The sequence below is a fragment of the Ovis aries genome, chromosome 23 (assembly GCF_016772045.2).
Source record: "Ovis aries strain OAR_USU_Benz2616 breed Rambouillet chromosome 23, ARS-UI_Ramb_v3.0, whole genome shotgun sequence".
NCBI lineage: Eukaryota > Metazoa > Chordata > Mammalia > Artiodactyla > Bovidae > Ovis > Ovis aries.
The window spans coordinates 19,835,623-19,855,090 of record NC_056076.1 but is presented as its reverse complement, the minus strand read 5'-3'; the positions used below and the strand labels follow the sequence as shown (position 1 = coordinate 19,855,090).

The window sequence follows — 19,468 nt, the reverse complement described above, 5'->3', positions numbered from 1 at the left end:
CGAGCAGAGACTGGCCAAAACCCTTGATGCCAGGGACTGCATGTAAGCACATGGCCGGACTCTGAGTGTGCCTGAGGCCAGGAGGGGGAGACAGGTGGCCTGTCTGCTGAGCCCAAGTGCTCCCATGACAGCCACCCAAACCACTTCCTCTCCTTTCTCCTCATCAAAGCCATCCCCCCTGCACCTATGCAGCTCTTTTCCTGTTAGCCACTGTCACCCCACTCGGGGACCCGGCCTCTAAGGCAGTCTCCCTTCCAGCCGCCTCCACAGGCTCTGGGAGAGAAAAGACACAAGCCGAATTGTCAGCTCTGTTCTCTCTCTGCCAAGCCCCCAGCCACTGGAGCCTCTACTGTCCACTCCTTCCCCAGAACATCTGACCTGGTGCTGCCCGGGATGGCTGAGGGAGCCCATGCACGATGTGACCTGGGCTCCAGCAGGAAGGCCGCGAGGGGCCAGGGCAGGTCTGCAGCGATTCCAAGGCCAGGGACGCATGGCCTTCCCTTTTCTTTCTGTTCACTGTGCCTGGAGGTGAGCCTCAGCAAGCAGGAGTCTTCTACAGTCCAGACCACTCCAACCCTGCCGGCAATGCTGGTGAAGCCAGACCTTAAGCCTCTGGTTCCTCTGGTCTCAAGAAGCCGGTCACAAGATTGATCGGCCTGGGTGTCTTTCTTCCTGGGACCCCCTAAGCAGCAACGGGTGCACACTGACATCCCCTAGGGGCCTATGTGCCCACCATGTACCTGGTGATGCGGCTCCAGGCTCACACCGCCTCTCAGAGATGGACCCCTTCACCCAGCAGGCTCAAGGATGCTCTCTGTGCTCCATCCGGTGAGCCAAGTATCCAAACCAAGCCAAGTATCGATTTGACAGAAAGATATGGATATGTTAGGTGGATAATGGTGAGGGGATCCTATTTCTTTCTTTTCCTGTTCAGAGAACACCTCTCCTCCACCTCACCCTGCTGGAAAGCAGAGGCCGGATGAAGGAGTGTGCTCGCGGGTCACCCAGGGACACCTCTGTCTCCCTGGGCTCCTTCCAAGGGTTCAAGACCAGGGAGCCCCTGGGAGCAAGGTCCCCCTTTCCCACCACGGCAAACGCTCTCGACGTCTTCGCCTCTCCGTATATTCTTAGAACCAGTCAATATGATTAATTTTACATGGGCCTAATTTCCTGCTTTTGCCGCGGAGTCCTCCCAGCCTCGCCCATCGGCAGTGACATGATACAGTTTCTGGTTATATTGGTCAACCAAGATATTGATATTATTAATAATGGATATCTATATGCTGACCTTTGTCCACACAACTGAATCACTCTGGGCTGGCTGTCACATTTCTTTAAGAGGTATTGATAAGCCCATTACTGGAAGGGCATGTACAATCTTAGGTGTGTGATTTCACTCACCTTCAAGCATCTCCTGTGCAAATCTGCCCTTGTTGGGTGAGCTGGTGTGGGTACAGTGCCATGTGCAAGAGGGAGCCTGCAGGTGTGCGCTCGTGTGGTGAGTGTACGTGTGTGTGGACATGCGTGTGTGAGTGTGCATGTGAATATGTGTGTGTCTGACTTGAACACTGGCCCTTTTAGAGCTGATCAAATAGTCAATTAGAGCATTATAGGGAGGTAGCAGAATCAGAGAGTGCCTACAAATACACTGTGATGTAGTGTTTGATCTTTGGATGCCTCTTGTCTCCTAGGACTAGCGCAGGAGGCTTGGCTTTATAAGGATATTATTAGGTTGATGCCTCGTTCTCTCAGTGTACCTGCCAGGCAAGAGGCAGCGCTCACTGGGACCAGTCTGGCCAGAAGCAGCCACGGGGAGGTTCCCCGAGGGCCACGCTGCAAACTGGACTTTGGGGCCCTGCTGCTCCCAGCCTCGGTCTCTGAATCTGTGCAGTGGCAGCAATGCATCTGGCTTGCTTCAGGCCAGAGAGGGAGTTTGATTCAGCTCAGCCTCCCAGCCTTCTGCACTGAAATTCCCAATCATAGGAACGCTTGACACTCCATAAGGCCTTGATGTTCCATACACACTGGGAGTGTGGCCCGTTGCCTACTAGAAGGTTGCCCTGGTAGAATGCATGTATTGTGTGCCCACGTGGTGTGCACAGAGGCACACAGATCTCATCGCTAGTCTCTCCGTGACTGCTGTCATCTCGGTAACTGCTGTCATTCCTACGTGGGTGGACAGTGTGTCAGGGACAGTGCCTCCATCAAGTCTGTCTACAGTGATCCTTTCCTGTTTGGATCCAGACACACTCACTTGTCGGGGGAGCCCCCTCTCTTGCCCCTGTAAAGGGAAGCCAGCTAGCTAGAGAGATCTTTTGGATCCTCAGACATAGTGTATGAATAAACCAGACATGGATTAATTAGGTGTGACTGCATCATTAAATTAGAATAATGAACAAACAGCCACGTATGGCATTCAAATCTGCCTAGAACGACTCCAAAGGTTGCTTTCAAGTAAGTCACCTGTCAGTTTGTAGGTTTGGGGGACTCTGGAGAGTGAGGTTCCTGTCATACCTTGAGAAGTGGACTCTTTAGGCACCAGCTATTCCAGACAAGGACCATCCTTCAGTGGGCACCCAGATTCCACCACCAAATCCAAACAATTGCTTGGTTCGATATAGCATCATCTATGCACGCTTTGGCTGTGAACATTTCTCAGAGTGAAATATGACAGTAGCGCAGGTGCTCAAGAGACAGGAGGGAGAAGTTAAGAGGTGTGGGCAGCGGATGTGAAATGTATCGATCCAGTAATATTTATGTGGATGTGCGCATAGTTGCTTATGCACATGCCCCCAGACACAAACACACACTCTCTCTCTCTCTCTCTCACACACACACACACACACACATCTTTTCTTTGCATTTCCATGAAGTCTGTTCTTATTCTATTGACACTCCCCGTTTCAGCCAGATAGATCTGAAGATGAACTAAGTCCCAGTGGTGTAATTTTAGAAACAGCTGCGCAGCAGCGGCCCCACGCCCTCGGGGTGGGGGTGGGGGGTGTAACACTCCTCTCCCTCCCCATCCTTGGACCGAGCGGCTACGCAGTAAGATGTGTTTGTCTTTAACAAAGAGGAAGAAGCAACAGCTCAGAGGAAAGGAAATGAGAAGGAAGGTCGCTTGCCTCACCTCAAGCAGGGGGATAGCCTCATGCGAGGGGGGCTTTGTTATAGCAAGATCTGTTAAGTAATCAGAAACCTTTGATCTGGAGCCGCTCTTAACAAAGGTGATAATTAATTAAAGCAGAGTGTATTGCACTGAAGTAACACTGTGGTCAGTTTATGCGCTGTCCCGAGTCGGCCTTCGGAAGTCTCCGTCAATTAAGCGCTTGTTGGAGGCCAGCTCATTATCAATTTTTCCCCCCCCCTGAGCTTTGATCAATATTTTTGGCTGTTCCATCCTCACAGAAGCAGCACTGTGTCTGTCTCGGCGAGGGCACCGGTTTATTTACATCTTGCAGATAGCCACGTAGGATTTGTTCCTGAGCTGAGCTGCTGGGAATCGCTTCGTTTGAGTGTCAGTCGGCTCATGCTGGCGGGGAGATACAAGGGAGGATAAGGGAAACCAGAGGTGGAGCGCGCAGAGGGGAGCGGCCTCGTTAGTGCACGGTCCTGAGCGAATCCGCTTCTGCTCCCAGAGGGACTCCAAAAGGAGGGCCATCGCCTTGGGGCTGCCCACCTGACTGCTTTGTTGGTTTCTGTGGGCAGAGCTGTGGCTTGGGCTTTATACCCATCCCGGGGCCGCTGGAGATTGAGTGGAGATGGCGGAAGCCCTTAGGACAAGCACATCAACTCTGTAAATTCCTCTGCCACTATTTCTACCCCATCATTGTCCTTCTGCCCTGACATCTTTAACCACACCGTCATGTCACCAAGCGGAACATGGATCTTTCTCTCCAGGGCCACTGTGGGATTTCTGAGGGCATCTTAAGTAGCAAGGGGGGAAAGAAAAGAGGGACATGGAAGAAGGCGATAAAGGGGCCTCAACTGAGCTGGGGGCTCTGTTCCCCTCACCTGGGCTATTTGGGCAGGATTAGATGCTTTCTGTGGTTCTTGAAGATGTGTGTATTTGAAGGGCTGCAGAAAAGGTGAAAGTAAAGGAAGTGAACATGTTTTCTTTGCAGAGAGCCCAAAAGGTGGGCCACCAGGTCCCTGCCACCTCCACATGCATTCACGTTAAATGCAGCCCTCTGCTTGCCAGGGCCTAGCTTGAGTGACACGGCCAAGTCCTGTGTGTGTGTGTGTGTGTGTGTGTGTGTGTGTGTGAGAGAGAGAGAGAGAGAGAGCGAGAGAGAGAGAGAGCACTACAAGAGGAAAGTAGGACTGGGACGCCAAGGGGCAGCAGCTGGGGTAAAGAATGCAGTCGTGGAGGAGCGATCCCTGCAGGGAGCTGGGCTCTGTGTTAGCCATTCAGATCTTGGATGGAAGGTCATTTCTAAAGTGAGTCAATAGGTGAGCAGAAGTGGGCAAGCCTTTGAAGAGCAATGAGTGAGGGGAGATGAAACCTCTCCCTGACCTGAACATTTGGGTGGGGATATCAGGCTGATGAAGAAGAGCACATCTCCACACTGGAACTTAGATCATTGATAGATCCAAGCCACGAGTTCTGAGGTGGAGCATGCACAAATCACAAGAACAGCGTTATTCTCTGTTCTCCATCAACCATCTCCCTGACCACACATACAGCCTTGCAATATGAAACTATCCCTAACATCATCTCCATGCCACTTGAATTCATCATGTCTTCCCTGCACACACACACACACACACACACACACACACACACACACACTCACTCACTCACATTTACACCAACACCCACGCAGGTTGCAGCAACTTCCCTCCCCCAGCCCTCCAGTACCCAGAGACACACACAGGTTTTCACACCCTCGAGCAGTTCTCTCAGCATGTCACATGGGATTTCCCTTCCAAGTTCAGAAGCTGCTGCAGTTTCAGCCACTGTAAACCAGTGATCCCAGCTACTGGCTGGCATTTGGGCCTCCTAATTTTCAGTTTTCCTTTTTTCTGCCTATGATGTTGGAACTTAATTTCTATTGCCCCTTCCTCTCCTCTACGGAGTACTTATTCCAGATCTTCTCCAGTGGGATCCCTCCTAGGTCAGTTTGGAAACTGACCACCTTCTGGTGATGTGGAAGGCATGAGGTGTGCAGTGTTTTTCCCAAATCCATCAGAGGCAAGTGAGCCCAGCTGTTTTCTCAACCAAAGAGGTGGTGTCTTGGATATCTCCTCAGGCCTCACTCAGAAACTCCTCTCCCATCCTGGTCGATAAATTACAATAATGAGAATAATGATGATAATAATGACAGTGATGGCCTTTGCTCCAGTCACTGGAGTGTGCTGAGATCACTGGGTATTAGGAATGCCCCCTGAAAATAAGCTCTTTGAAAGCACTCTGAAAACTTTACAAAACACAGAACGGAGGGGATGTTTGCATATCTGTGGCATGCATTTTTGTAATTGTTTTCCTTTTGGTTGTTTTTAAGCTATGACTTCATTCAAGAAAAGCTTTTCTTTTTGTTTTATTTTGGTTTTTTGTTTGAGAAGCCACAAACATCAGCCAACTGGAGCAGGTGGAGAGAGTGAAAGTATGCCAAGGGGGTTCTTTCAACCCAATCTAGAATTCCCATTAAAGCTGAGTGGAGGGGGGGAGTGTTAATATCTCCCTGTTGAATTGCAGTAAAATCTAGGCCAGCCTTGGTTCCCATATGTGTGGGATGCGCTTAGTCATGCTTGCACATGGATGCATATACGTGCACATGTGCAGATTAATTTATTTTTGTGTGTGCATGTGTGTGTACACACACGTGTGTTGATTCTCAGGAAGTCTGATAAATGAAATCATGCACAACCAGCAAATAACCACCAGCATCTTAAGTAAACTAATCATTTCCCAATAGTTTTTTTCTTTACTCTTAGATATAATACTTATCAACATCTGGAATTTGGAGGTTTTTAAAATAGGAGCTGTGGTTTAGATTTATTTTAACTTTGCAATGATTACTATTGCTAATTTTCTTTAGTGAAACTTATTTTTTAAAATGTTTTTCTTCCTTTTTTATTACAGTGTTCTCATTTTCCATCTCTTTCTCACAAGGCAAATCTTTCTTTTAAAAGCTAGATGTGTGTGACCAGCTACTCTGCCAGTGTCTTTCCCCGGACAGAACGGAATTTTTATTTTTCCAAAGTGTTTTTTTTTTTTTTTAAGTTCATCTTAATTGAGCTGATGACCATGCTGATACTTTGGCTTCCTTGTGTCTTAGACTCATTTGAAAACAGAAATCAGATAGAACCTCACTGGCTTTAATTCACCTACCTCGGGAAAAAAACAACAACGAGCTCTCTTAGCTAAAGTCAAGCAGCCGAAACTCAAGGATTTTGTTACGTCTTACACAAAACTACGAGACATAATTTTATGAAGCTTGTCACAAATCACCCAAACATAATCATAACCCTTGCCCTTTCCCTTTCTCCCAGTTGCACTCCAAATCAAGGGGCTTGAGGAATTTCCTACTCAGATACCATTGAAATGAGAGGTTGTGAATCTGACGATGAGTATATTTCAAAATGATATACTCTCCGGAGCTCAATTCACAGAATGTTCCATTACTCTGTCCCCACCCTCCCTCTGGATATAGTATGAAAGTATGAGGGGCTGAAGTCCCTGAAGCTGTGGCTCCCGGATTGGCAGCCCCTGGGGCTGCTAGTAGGGTATATTTTCCTCCATGCATTGAGGAAAATCTCAATGCAGAAGGGTTATCCAGGCCACAGATCTGTTCTGACTGGTTAACAAGAGGGACTGTGATAAGGACTTGGCTGTTTAGATTAAAATGCATTGCCGGCTCTGGGAACAAGCACACATCAGTAGTAAAGGCCGTTTAAACCTTTGGGGACAGCCCTATGTTTAGATTACATTAATTCATAAATATTATACTAAATACCACTTAAATTGGACTTAAATGACTTCAAAGATAATGCATTATAATATGGCTATCCAGAGAGCACTAGTCTTTATGTCTCCCAGTAACTCAGTCTTTGCTGCCTGCTATCCTGCTAGACAAGACCAAAGTTATGAATGGATTGTGGCTTGTTCATGTGTGATCCACTAACTGCGTGTGCGTGTGTTAACGGTCATGACTATGTGTGCATATGTATTTTCAGTCCTGCCTCTCTTCTCCAGGAAATACAAGGAAAAAAAGAGAAATAAATAAAAAGTAAGAGAGGGGAAGAATTAGACTAGCGGGTGACCTGTTTCTTCCTCCAAAGGAGAAAATTTCTACAGGAAGAGGCAACATTGGTCCTCAGCTCACTTTTGCTGCTACCCTGGGAGTTTACCTCTCTCTTCTTTAATCAATAGCACAATGTCTTTCTCTTTGGAGCCTGGAAAAACAATCTTTCTCAAAGTGCTTCTAACGGGGGAGAAAAGGAGACTCTGAGTTGGCTGGGAGAGTTTGCATTAAACTGGCTTGTCTTCCCTAGGTGTTGTTTCTTCCGATTGTTCTGGGCTCTTTTTCTTTCTTTCTCTCTCTGCCTGGCACCCAGATCTCCCTTTGCCCATTTGCTTTCTGGTCTCCAGGGGGTGAATTTACCTTTGCAGTAATCACAACAGTCCACAACTGCTATTTGCTGCCTCCCCAGCCCAACAGCCTTTCTCTGATACGGCTGAGTTTGCTCCACAACACCCACCTACTCCCTCCTCCAGACTCCCAATTTGACTGGAGTAATTGCCTTTTAAGGTTCACTCTACGCATGGCAGGTATTCCATTAACCCTTAGAACTCTTTCCTTCTTTAGTTACCAGAGATGGCAGGTGGCCAACAAATGGATACCCACCTGAAATCTCATGCACTTAATTTAATTTTTATTTTCTTCTTCTTCTCTTAACCAATAATAGACTTATTCCATCCACACTGGAGGCTGGTATCCTATCATGTCTCTCAATTTTATCCCAGTCTGATTCATTAGAAGTTAGAAATTCAAGCAGGGGAAAGAAAAAGCCACAAATATACTCTGAAACCAGGCTTAACAAAGGCACGTTTCTATCTCTAGCCTCATGTTATAATTCAGAGTTGGGGAAAATCTAGAAGCCAAATGCAACCCTCATTCTTCAAGCCTCATCATGCTTTTTGACTTAACAGTAATTAATCACCAATGGCAAGCGAGTAATTTTTTAAGGTGGCCGGAGGCTTATTTTATCAGGATTAGCTAATAAATCAGGCTGTATCACTGAAGGAGGAGTTCAAACTCTTCTAGGACTGAATAAACCAGCCCTTGGAAACTGTCTCATTTATTCAGCTCTCTCCAAGCTTCCAGGCACTGTTAGGGACATTGTGGCCCAGGCTTGCTTATAAAAATCCAGAGGATGGAGAGGCAGGAAGTTTCATAGGGGAAAATATATGCTCAGGCTCTGAAGGGTGAGCTTCGACAACAAGGCACCCAGAGCCAAAGGGCCTGCCTGCCCCTGACTGAGCCAGTTTAGGGGAGGAATTATTTAGAAAATGAAGTTTTGCTTGTCCTGGGAATTCGGGCCAGATATGTGTATGTGTATATATATATGATGTGTCAAACGTGATACCACTCTATCTTAACCTTCTCTGCCTTCCTGATGCAAATAATGATAATTCTTCATCTTTACTATAATACAAGGGGGCCCCCCAAACCATCAGAAACAGAGTGATGATACCAGTGGGGGGGCTTGAGAAAAAACCAAGGAATATTGTTTAAGATTATCGTCATTTAAAATAAAGAAGCAAAGAAAGTGCTCCAACCCAGATCTCATAGGAAGCTCAGTTCTTCACAACTGTCTTTTTTTACCTCTAGTGGATTTTGATTTTTTTTAAACTTTAAAATCTCAAATCCCCACAAGAACCTATCATTAAGATGGGCAAAGAATTTCCATACCTCTGCTTTTTAATTTTCATTATTGCTATTTTAAAATCTGGGGACATATTAAAATGACAAAGGTTTGATACAAACCTTGATTAGCTTCTAGGGAGCTTGATTGGAAAGGGAAAAACTACAGAGATATGGCTGTCTTGAGAGGGAGGGTGATAAAAGGGGAAACAAATATTATTTTGAAGACTGCCTCCCCATTCCACCTTTCCAGTTTCTCTTCTGAACAGACAGACATTTTCTCCATATTGAATAAAGGTTGGTTTCTCCTTCCATTACAGCCCCCACCCTCACCCCACCCCAACAAACCCAGTATATTTCCATTCTGCTGTGTTTTTGTGCTACTCAACATGCCATTAACTTTAAGATTTACTCCTCAGCAGGCAAGCTGGAAGATGCTAAAGCCAATAAAAACTGCTCTCTGGGACTCCAACTATGAAGAGTTTGGAGCTCTGCTTAGTATTCGGATGAAGGGAGGGCTGGAGAAGGAGGGAGGTTGTGATAGTGAAAACCACTGCTGCTCAGAGAACCAGACAGCTCCGCACTCTGCACCTAATGTGCCAGAGGATCAGCTCTGTTCATAGCCCATTTGTGGCCAAGGATGAGGCTGCTCTCTGTGTGTGGGTGGGTGTGCGTGTGTGTGTGTGTTTTCATCTTTAAAACCACCAGCTCTAACACAGCATCTTCAGCAGCTCTCCTCACTACTGTTTATTAAAAACGGAACGTCCATACACATCCCTTACAACTTCCTTAGCCTGGTGCTCCCTCTCTGCCTGACGATCAATCTCTCAGAAAGCATTTAACTTGCCCACACAGCTCCAGCCCCGATTAATTCCCGCTGCACATCCTATACATTACGGTTAGGGAGCAAGCACTGGGCTAATTTCGTCACCCACCAGCCACCCACACACGTTCTACAACTGAACACGTTTGGGGCTCTGCCTTAAAGATAATAAAACAAGGGGGAAAACAGGCAGGCTGCAGACAATTTCCATGACCACTTTCCTAAAAAGTTGCTGGGTTTTAATTCTTTGATCATTCTGATTCCCCCTCCTCCAAGCACTCACTAGCAATGACTGCTTCAAGGGAGAGAAATAATGTACTATAAACCTCTCTGCACGGTGAGTTTGGGATAATTTAGGATACACCCTCCAAAATGCCTATCTTTCACACACACATTTTTTTCCCCGAAGCCCTGTCTGCTTTCTTGAGGAGGGGATCATTCAGGCTTCCCTGACCCCCCACTCTACCCAGGGGATGGCTGGTTCCTTGCTAATTCTTGCCTTAGGTTTTGTCCCTCTTTCCTTCAAACAACCAACCCCCCACCCCCTCCTCCACCACTCAAACCACAACCGGATTATTCAGGCACACGGCTCGACAGGGAGAGTTTACTGTCAAATTGATAGCAAAATAAAAATATCTCTTTGAATTTGTCACCTCTCTTCTTTTTAGACGGCTGCGCTCCCTGCTACTCTGGCCCGGAGCGGAGAAGGAGAAGACCATCTCCTGTTAGCATTTTCAGCACCACGGCGATGGACAGCACCCTTGGTCCCCGGCCGGCTGGAGAGCCCGCCAGTCCGCTCAGCGTCCCGGGCTCGGCCGGCGCAGCCGTCCCCATCCCAATCTTTCAAGTCGCTGGACCCAAAAAGCCAAGCCCCGATTTCTCTCGATCGTCTCTTTCTCTTCTTCAGCTCCCGCTTCTCCCCTCACGAAACCGCGTCTATCAGCTTCTTGCCCAAAATCCAGCCTTGCCCCGGCGAGCAGCTGCCCCATGCACCCTAGTCCCGGTCTCCGCTGCCCGAGCGCCTCCCTCCTCGGCGTCCGCCCGAGGCTCCCTCTCGCGCCGTCTCCCGCTCGCTCGCTCGCTCGTTCGTCGCCGGCCGCCCGGCCCGCCCGCCCGCTCCTTCTCCCCGGCAAAGTTGGGAGGGAAAGGTGCACTCACCTTTGTGCATGCCTGTGAACCTGTCCTTCAGAACCGTCAGCTCATAGATCTTGCCGAACTCCTCGAAGAGGGGCTTGAGGTCCTTCTCGTCCAGGTTGCGGGGGATCTGCCCAATGAACAGCTTGATGGCATCGTGGTCCTTCATGGGAATGGTCGACGGGTTCCCCGGGCTGTGGCTTAATCCGTTCATGTGCCCGGCGCTGCCCGGGCTGCTGCCGAGCCCGCTGGTACTGAGGCTCGCGTTGTCAGCCTGTCCGTTTGCTAACGTGGCCATCTTTATATACATAGAGAAAATCTTCTTTCCTTTTATTCTTTCTCGCTCGCACTCTCTCGCTCCTCTCCCTCGCAAGCTCGCTCGCGCTCACACACGCACACGCACACACACACTCGGGTTCTCTCCCCCTCGGTTGCTCTACACCTCGCTCTGCGCTCGCTCTCTGCTCTCTCTCTCTTTCTCCTCTCTTCTCTCGCTCGCGCTCGCGCTCTCTCTCCTCTCCCCCCTCTCTCCCTCCCTCTCTTCTCTCTCTCTCTTTCTCTCTCTCTCTCTCTCTGTCGGTCTGATCTGATTTTTTAATTTTTTTTTTTTTTTTTTTTACATTGAACAGACAGGATCTCTGTCCTTTCCGTTTAAACAGGCTGGACCGGTTCAAGTTCGCAGTCAGACCAGGGGTGGGGGCGACGAGTGTGCGAGCGCGGTAGAGGGGGGCGCGGGGCCCGGAGAGGGTGAGATGCGGCGGGCGTGGGTGGGGGGGGCCCCGCGCGGCGGGCGGCGGCTGGGAGCCGGGCGGCGTGGGGCGGCGCCGGCCCCCCGCGCCTCCCCCGTCGGCGGCCCCGGCGAGCGGCGGTGGTACAGTCCGAGACGGCCCCCGGCTATAAATAGCGCCAGGCGCATGGCTCTTCGGGAGGCGCTGAGATTCCGGGCCCGGCGGCCGCGGGGAGCGGGTGCCAGTTAGGAACGGGGTTGCTGATCTCCTCGTTTGCGTTTTGGGGGTTCCTTTTGTTCATAGCAGCAGGTGCAACTTTTTGTCTTTTCTTAAAAAAACAAAACAAAACATTGCTTTTCATGTTCTCGTGGGTATGTAGGGGGGGCGTTATCCACCGAGCTGCTCTCTATTAGGGCGCCAGGCGGGCGAAGCAAAGGCTGGGATGGCGGGCGGGGCGGCGGCGAAGGTAGAATGGGCGCTTCTTTTCCTCCCATCTGGTTCCCTTTATTTATTTATTTAGACTCGAAAAAGCGAGCCGGCTTGGAGGAATTCCGCCCAGCGATCCGAGTGCGCATTGATCAGTGTCGAGAGAAAAAAAAAGCTACATAAATATATATTATGTGGGTAAATCTATAGACAAGAGCTCTCTCTCGCGCGCGCGCTCTCTCTTTCTCTGCTTTTTTCCCTCCTCGCATCCCCAACCTGCCAGAGCAACCCCAAATCTTCGCCCTCCCGCAAAACTGTCTACAGCCTCCCGAGCTACCTGGGGAGGACGGGTCTGGGGAGCGGTCGGGCCGCGCCGGGGGGCCGGGGCGTAGAGATTCGGGGCCCGACCCTCGTCCCAGCCCGCCCGCGAAGGCTGGAGGTGGGTGTTTCCGTCCGGGACTGCCTCCCCGCCCCGAAGCGCGGCGGCTGCACCGGCAGGCGGCTGGCGGGAGGAAGGTAGGAGCCTGGCGCGTCGGCCGCTCGCCCGGCGGGGAAGCAGGCAGCTTCTGGGCGCGGTGGCCGGTGAGCCAGCACGAGGGACTGGCTTGATTTTGCCCTTGTCTGCTTTACTGGTTCAAATTGAAAAAAAAAAAAAAATTATTCTTTTGTAAATCCACCATCAAAAGAAATAAAGTCCCCGAGTCGCTCTCTGGGCTGCGGCTGGACTCAGACACCCGCTGCGTGCGCTGCCCCCCTCGGGCTTCGTTTGCAGCACTTCCCGCTCCAGAAGTGCGAGGCTGGGCGGCACGTCTGCGGGAGAGGGCCGAGGGTCCGGCCGCCCAGCCCGGACTCTGCCGGGTTCCCCATCCGGCCCGCGGTGGCCGGGACGTCGGCTGCGCCGGAGAGGGAGTGGCTGGCGCGGGAGCTGGGTTCGAGCAGCCCCGCCTCTGGGGGCCAAGGCTGGTAGTGAACTTGATTTGGGAAAGCAGATTTTCCTTTTTAATAATATTTACCTGCTCCCCATGCTCTCCTATATTGGCGTTTCCAGGACAGCCTCTTCTCAGCTTCAGAAACCGGACAAATAAGATAACGCGCCCGCTCCCTCGCGGGTTGCCAGGCAGAACTGATGGTGTGACCCTGGACTGGTCCCCGTCGGCCCCTTTCCGGTGTTTTGCGTTTCTTTCTCCTTGCCCTCGGCTTACGTGACGTTACTAGATGATATGTTTAAAATTTAGTAGATAAATGAGACCCTAGCTGCCTGAAAACTGAGACCCAGCCCGTTTGGTACAGCCACGCCGCCGCCAAGCTCTCCAGTGCCGGAGGAGGCCCCGAGGTTCGCTGCCCCAGGCCCGGACTCCAACCAGGACACCTCTCCCTGACGATCCGGGGCCCAACCCTAACAGCAAGTACAGTTCTGAGAATTGTGGAACTTCATCCTTTCATTTTAAGACATTCCTGCCTTTGCTTGATGGAATCCTGTGTAAGTAGAGTGGGTCATAACTCGGTTCAGGGCTTACATTATCCAGTGTTATCTGATGGTCTGAAAAACGCCCAAGTTGAAGGAATGCAACAGAAACTCACACGGAGAGCTTCCTTGACATGTGGCTGTGGGCTTGGTGTGCCCATGAAGTGCTCTGATAAAGCCCCGTGTCCCTTGCAGCCACACGGAAGGCTTGAGCTGGTGGCTGGGAGATGGGTGCATATGTCTGTCAGAACTGTGGGTGCTTGTGTGGATGCAGTGTGGTTACGTACCTAGACCCTGTTTGTATCTATACTCTCCGTGTGTGTGTATACACCCACTGGGCTAAGACCTCCCTGTCCCTTTTCCCACAGGACACGTCAGCAGAGGCCAATAACTGTTCAAAACATCACTTCCAACATTATCCTGTGGCACTGATACTTACTCCCAGAATTGCACAACAGAGTGGAATGTATTTTCTGCCATAAAAGGGGAGTTTAGGAGAGTGATTCCTTCTTGAAGCCTCTTTTTCTCCTTGCCTCCCCCACCCGCCAAAGTGAAGTGAGGACCAGGGGAAGTAAAGAAAGTGAGCTGAGGGGGGCTGGGGAAAGAGGGGTTGCACAGAAGAGGGGACTGAGGTTCACGGTCCACTTCTTTCTGACCCTCAGCCCCTTCCCTCCAGGTTCAAATCAATTATTCACAGGCATTTCATTATTCATATTTTATTATTAATAATAATAGCCAATACATAAATAAAAGCAGCCCCTGGGCAGGAGTGAGTTGGGGCATGGAGTTGTTACTGAAAGGGGATGTCTGGTTATTTCAGAGGCTTGCAAAGACTCCTTGCTTCGTGCTTTTCTGCCCGTCTGCCTCCTGCACCCTGGTTCCTCTCCACATCTGGACCCTGGACCTGAAGCTATGAAGAGCCTCTTCTTCCCTAGGGAAGGTTCCTGACTCTCCCCTCTCTCCCATCTGAGGATGGCTTATTTTGGATCTGGGCTGTCTTCCCTTGCACATTCTTCAACTTTTAGCTCCAGGGCAGGTGTGTGGTGAAACACCCCACCTCCCCCCAGCTTTCTGGGCCAGGAGCGGCTTCTGCCAAGGCAGGATCTCTTAAAGACGCAGTGAGGATCTCTTCGGCTCCCTCCTCTCAGCCGTAGCTGAGAGATAGGGTTACCATGACACAGACAGGTGTCTCAGAACATAAAGGGCCCCTGAGAAGACAGCACAGAACGTGGTTCAGTTGGTGCTTTGGCCTCCTTGTCCTTGATCACCTAGAAAGACTTACATTTTTTTAACCTTCAATCATCAAAGAGAAATGTAATTAGAGGAACATGGGGGCAAAGTATGACTCACTGTGGCATTTAAACAGATTGAAAACTTTTTCTGCAAGTGCCGCTTCGTGGCCGCAATTGTTCCATCCATGGAGAGGGAGAAGGCTGGCAAATGGAAGGGGAGCTGGAAACAATTGCTTCTCATTTGCTGTCTGCCTCTGGGGTTTACACGTTGATGCTGATTCATCTTTGGGGATGTAAGGCACCCCATCCACGTGGTGGGAATCCTGACTCAGGGGTATCCTTGTGCAGCTTCTTGCTTCCTGCTGGCCACTTCCTTTTGCCCCCCTCCTCCTCAAGAAGGGAAGAGGGCCTCATTGTGCTCAGCTCCCCTCCAGCTGGGGCACCGTTACTCCCCTCTCTCTGGTACCCATGGAACCATGTTTGCAGCTTTGGCCATGACCGTACACCCTCAGACCTGCATGGGCTCTCCTGCCCGTGAATCTTCGTTCTCAATTGAGACTGAGACCTGGTGGAGGGCGGGAACCAGGCCATCTGGACAGGCAAGGGCACACAGCAGGTGCTAAGGTGGAGTTTCTAGATCCCAATGTCTAATTTGATTTTGGGGGCAAGGCTGTGTTCATTCAAATAGACTCTAAGGATAGGGGCTGCAAGGCCTTGGCAAACTCTCTCCCAGAAGGAGTTCAAAGCCCAGGGTGAGACACAAGCAGGGTAGAACATGCACAGCAACTTGGCTTAGAGGCACCGCTCAGTCATTCTTACATTAATCAGCCTGTCCTCTTCTCCCCTGGCAGCAGCAGAGAAAGGACAGGCCTGGGAAGACCCAGCTATCTTGTTAGAAAGACCAAAGTCATCCCAAGTGAAAAGCCCCAGAACAGCAAACGGCAACAGATGGTTAAATGTTTTCTTGGCTGAGGAGTTCAGCATCCACACGTGAGAAAACAGAAGATGATCCCGAGCTGTGTGGTGATCTGTGATGGGGGTAGCAGCCTTGAGGTAAAACGGGCAGGATAAGGAAGGGTAGATGGCCAGAGAGCTGGCTGATGGCCTGGCCTTAGGGCTAGGAGAGCAAGAAGTATCTGTTCTCTAAGGTTCTGTTGAGAGTCAGCTAAAAACAGAGCTTCGGTCTGATGGGGCACCCCCAGCAGAGACCAGACCTCCAGTTAAAGTCCTTCTGGAGTGAACTGCTTGCCCAGCCCTGCAGAGGGCAGTGAGGGGAGGTTGGAGAGAAAGAGAGGCTCAGTTGCTCGCTGTTTGGGCCAAGAGACTGACTCAGAGAGCCTGGTAACCACCCCAGGGCAAGACCCAGTTGGGGGCTCGAGGGACAGTTGTGTCATGGGATCCTGGAGAAGGCGGCGCTGCTCTGGGCAGTGGCACCCAGGGTTGGCTAGCTGGTGGGGTGAGTTCCGATCTGGCCCTGCAGGAGGTGGTGGGTCTACTTGGGAAGAGACGAGAGAGGTTGAGGCAGTGGGTGGAGCTGCCGGGCCTGAAAAGGACAAGGGTCTCTGGGCTCTGTGGGATGCTGAAGAGGTAAGGCTCCTGTGTTGAGGCAGGTAGGGTGGGCAAGGCGAGGCTTAAGGCAGCCTCGGAAGTCTATATTCCTCATAAGCCCAGGGGTTCTGTCCTTGAATAATTTGGGAAGGTTTCATGGTATAAGGAACAGTAATTGAGGTGGGAAAAAAGAGGAAAATAGCATCTGCCTTTTCTCAGTTAATTAGCAGTCTCCTGCCACCCAGAGTGCACAGTTGAAGACTCCCCTGTCCTGTCCTGAGCCCTCAGCGGGCCTGGCCAGGGGAGTGAACCCCTGCAGGGAGGAAGAGAATTGGAGGTGGTCCAGTGTGTGTTTGTGGGAAACCCAGGGACTCCCCAGAAGGGACTGGCTGCCTCCTGGAGCTCAGATGAGTGGCAGGGCTGGTAAGGCTGGGGCCTCTGGGCTTCTCTCCTGGCTGGCTGAGCCCCTCGGGACATGTGGCCTTGGTCTTGTGGGAGCCCCTGGGCCGGGGCAGTGGCAGGAAATGCCATGGGGAGTCTCCCGCCTTTGGGTCAGTATGGGTGTGCCTCCAGGTTCCTGTTCCAGGCTTTCATGCCAATCCAGGCTTTGCCTCACTTTCGCTGAGGACAGGCAGGAAATGGAAGAGCTGGAGACGTTGCCTCTGGTATCCTGCATCCCCATCCCCGGTTGAGGCTGGGCCAGCCTGAAGTCAGGGGGGGGAGACCTAGTCATGCCTCTCCTGGGTCTCAGCTTCCGCCTCTGTAACATAGAGACTGGGGTCCTTTCTGCCACCCTCCTTTCCTTCCTCGCATCACATCCAAGAAGGGCAGACAGTATCTGGGAGGCTGACTCACGGTTCTCATGTAAAAATTGTTATGGTGAGAATAGAAACTGAGGGTCAAAATAGGCGACAGAAAGGTGTAGAGGAAGTTATCTTATTTGAACTGAAGGGTTGGGAGTTTACTCTTTATCTTTTCTAAACACTTATTTTTTTTTTCTTAGGAGCCAGCACTCAGTCCACCAGGAGCAGGTGCTTATGACTGTGTTCAGGTGAAACTGGCTTCAAGTCCTGCCTCTCCCACTTACTGACTCTGGGACCTTGGACAGGTTCTTTAATCTCTTTATGGCTCTGTTTTCTTATGTGTGAAATTGGAAGAGGAATAGAAGCTTCCTCGTTAAATGGTGATGAGGGGTAAATGAGTAGATGCAGGGCAAGTGGTTCGATCAATGTCTGATCAGCCAGTATTGTCAGAGCACCACTCTGGGCTGTGTGTGGGGAGCAAGGGGGGCTCTGAGGGGCTGGCCCAGCCCCTCCACATCCTGCAGAGGAGGAGGTGTGCCCCGTTCAGCTGGGGCCTGAATGGGATGCGCAGTGGGTGCCCTCACTTGCTGCCTGCTTGTTTCTCAGCATGCTCCTGAGGGTGGGCATCCTTCAGGGTGAGCGAGGCGTCATCAGTGCCTCTACCTGGGGCCTGCCCTGGGTACCGGCTGCTGGCACTCCGCGGCCCCTTCTTACCTGTGAGGTGTTGCTGTAGCAAGTCCTTTTAATTGTGATGTTTTACTAATTAGTTTTTAATTATGTTAATTTATTGTACATGAGCCCTGAGGTTTGCAGACACTAGGCTCCCTTTAGAAGCTCGAATAGTGACTTGTGTTTATTACACACACCCAGTGCTGTGCATACATGCCACTTTCTCGGGGCCGCACTTTCTCTGATAAAGTTGCTGGACGGATAGCTTCTATCCGCGCTCTCTCATCTGAATTCTCCCTACTGCCGCCAGGCTCCCAGGCTGGCATGGCACCCTTCACGTCGCTTTGGGGGTTAAGAAACCCAGCATCCACTGGCAGTGGACATGTGCTGGTGACCTGGAGTGAGGTGGTTGGAGGAGACCCCAACTGGAAGGGGGCTGGGGAAGGTGAGCCAGCAGGACATTTACGTTGGGCTGGTTCTTCAAAGGGTTGTTTTCTAGGGGATTCAGAATCACCCATCTGTGTGGACCCCTCCTGAGGCCTCACCCAGCCGCTGAGGGCTGACAAGAGCTTGACAAGGAATCTGCGGCTGCGTGGTCTGGGGAGAGAGAAGCAGAGATGGGTAGCGGGTGGAGAGGGCCCATGGCACGGTCAAGTTGGGCGGTGAAGGCCAGGGAAGGATGTAGGCTTGTGTTCCGGGGTGGCAGGTGGCCATAGGGCAGGGGTTTGCAGCAGGCTGAGCCCACAGGAAAGACTCGGGGTAGGAACTCTCTGACCATCTGTTAACACAGAAGAATTATCAATGGCACAAGACCGGGACAAAGAAGGTAAAGACTGGGTATTTAAGGGAGAAATCACCTGTCACCTCCAGCCCAAGACATGTGCTGAGTGGGAGGGACACTTTACTGGGCCCATTTCCCACAAGTCATTTCTGCATTCAAAGGCTGAAGGTTTGCTACCACTAGGGATATTTAAAGAAGGTACCGTAGGTTTTTAAGAACCATCTTCCTCCCAACAAATAATTTCCAGATGGCAACCTTCTTTGAATAAGTTTAAATTCTTTCAAAGTGTTTAAGCAAAGTTGTGTATGTAAATTCTGCTCTCTCACTAAGCAGACACATTCATATAAATCTTGTGCAGAGTAAAATTTAAAGAAACACAGTCTATAAATACGACTGGGAATTTATTGCTTAAAAATATGTGTGTGACTTTGACTATAGAGACATGTATGCATAGTACATGCATTGTGTACAGAAAAAGTCTGAACTTTGAAATCAGACAAGTCTTTAACCTACCAGCCACAGAAGTCCTGCTCTCAGCCTCAGTTTCCTCATCTGAAATACGGGCATGGTAACACTGCATATGATTGTCATAAAGAGGTGATCTTTATGTCCTAAAAGTAATAAATATATTGTGTCTGCCACACTGCCATTGAAGGTGAGCTGTGATTATTGTGAGTGGATTTATTAAAAAGTAAACTAAGGCTCTTTCTTTCCAGGGATAAATATAAACTGTAGATAGAAATAGCATTTAGACCATGTGTAACAGGACATGGGTATTTTCTGAGGAAGAGGACAGTTGGGGTTTCTCCTCAGTGGTCCTCCGAGTGTGTTGGGGAGATAAAAGTGATGTAAGCATCTGGTCGTGGGTGTAGTCTTGTGAAGGTGTTTGGGGGAGCAGAGCCCATGTCAGGGAGAGGCCCCATGGGTTTCTCCCCACCCAGCAGTTCAGCGATGCTCATCTCATTTAGGCTTGGGAAGGGCCCACATTG

At 50.4% G+C, this 19,468-nt stretch overlaps 1 protein-coding gene and 1 long non-coding RNA gene across 54 annotated transcripts in view; one reads left to right on the top strand and one right to left on the bottom strand.

Annotated features, from left to right (window-relative positions):
- The window catches only part of CELF4 (CUGBP Elav-like family member 4), a 317,087-nt gene extending 305,794 nt beyond the window's left edge, over positions 1 to 11,293 (bottom strand). For all 50 annotated transcript variants that reach the window (XM_027961001.2, XM_027961003.2, XM_027961005.2 and 47 more), the window contains exon 1: positions 10,852 to 11,293. In XM_027961001.2, the coding sequence (XP_027816802.1) occupies positions 10,852 to 11,137 (286 nt within the window). In that variant the 5' untranslated portion in view covers positions 11,138 to 11,293. The remainder of the gene's footprint in view (positions 1 to 10,851) is intronic.
- A 458-nt stretch (positions 11,294 to 11,751) lies between these two features.
- LOC121817765 (uncharacterized) lies at positions 11,752 to 19,136 on the top strand. Of its 4 annotated transcripts, none has more exons than XR_006057825.2 (4): positions 11,752 to 11,864; positions 12,076 to 12,175; positions 13,272 to 15,731; positions 17,230 to 19,136. It is a non-coding gene; the product is annotated as an uncharacterized LOC121817765 (long non-coding RNA). The 4 variants fall into 4 exon arrangements; XR_006057826.2 differs by having other exon boundaries at positions 12,076 to 13,461; positions 13,815 to 15,731; XR_006057824.2 differs by having other exon boundaries at positions 12,076 to 15,731.
- The last annotated feature ends 332 nt before the right edge of the window (positions 19,137 to 19,468 follow it).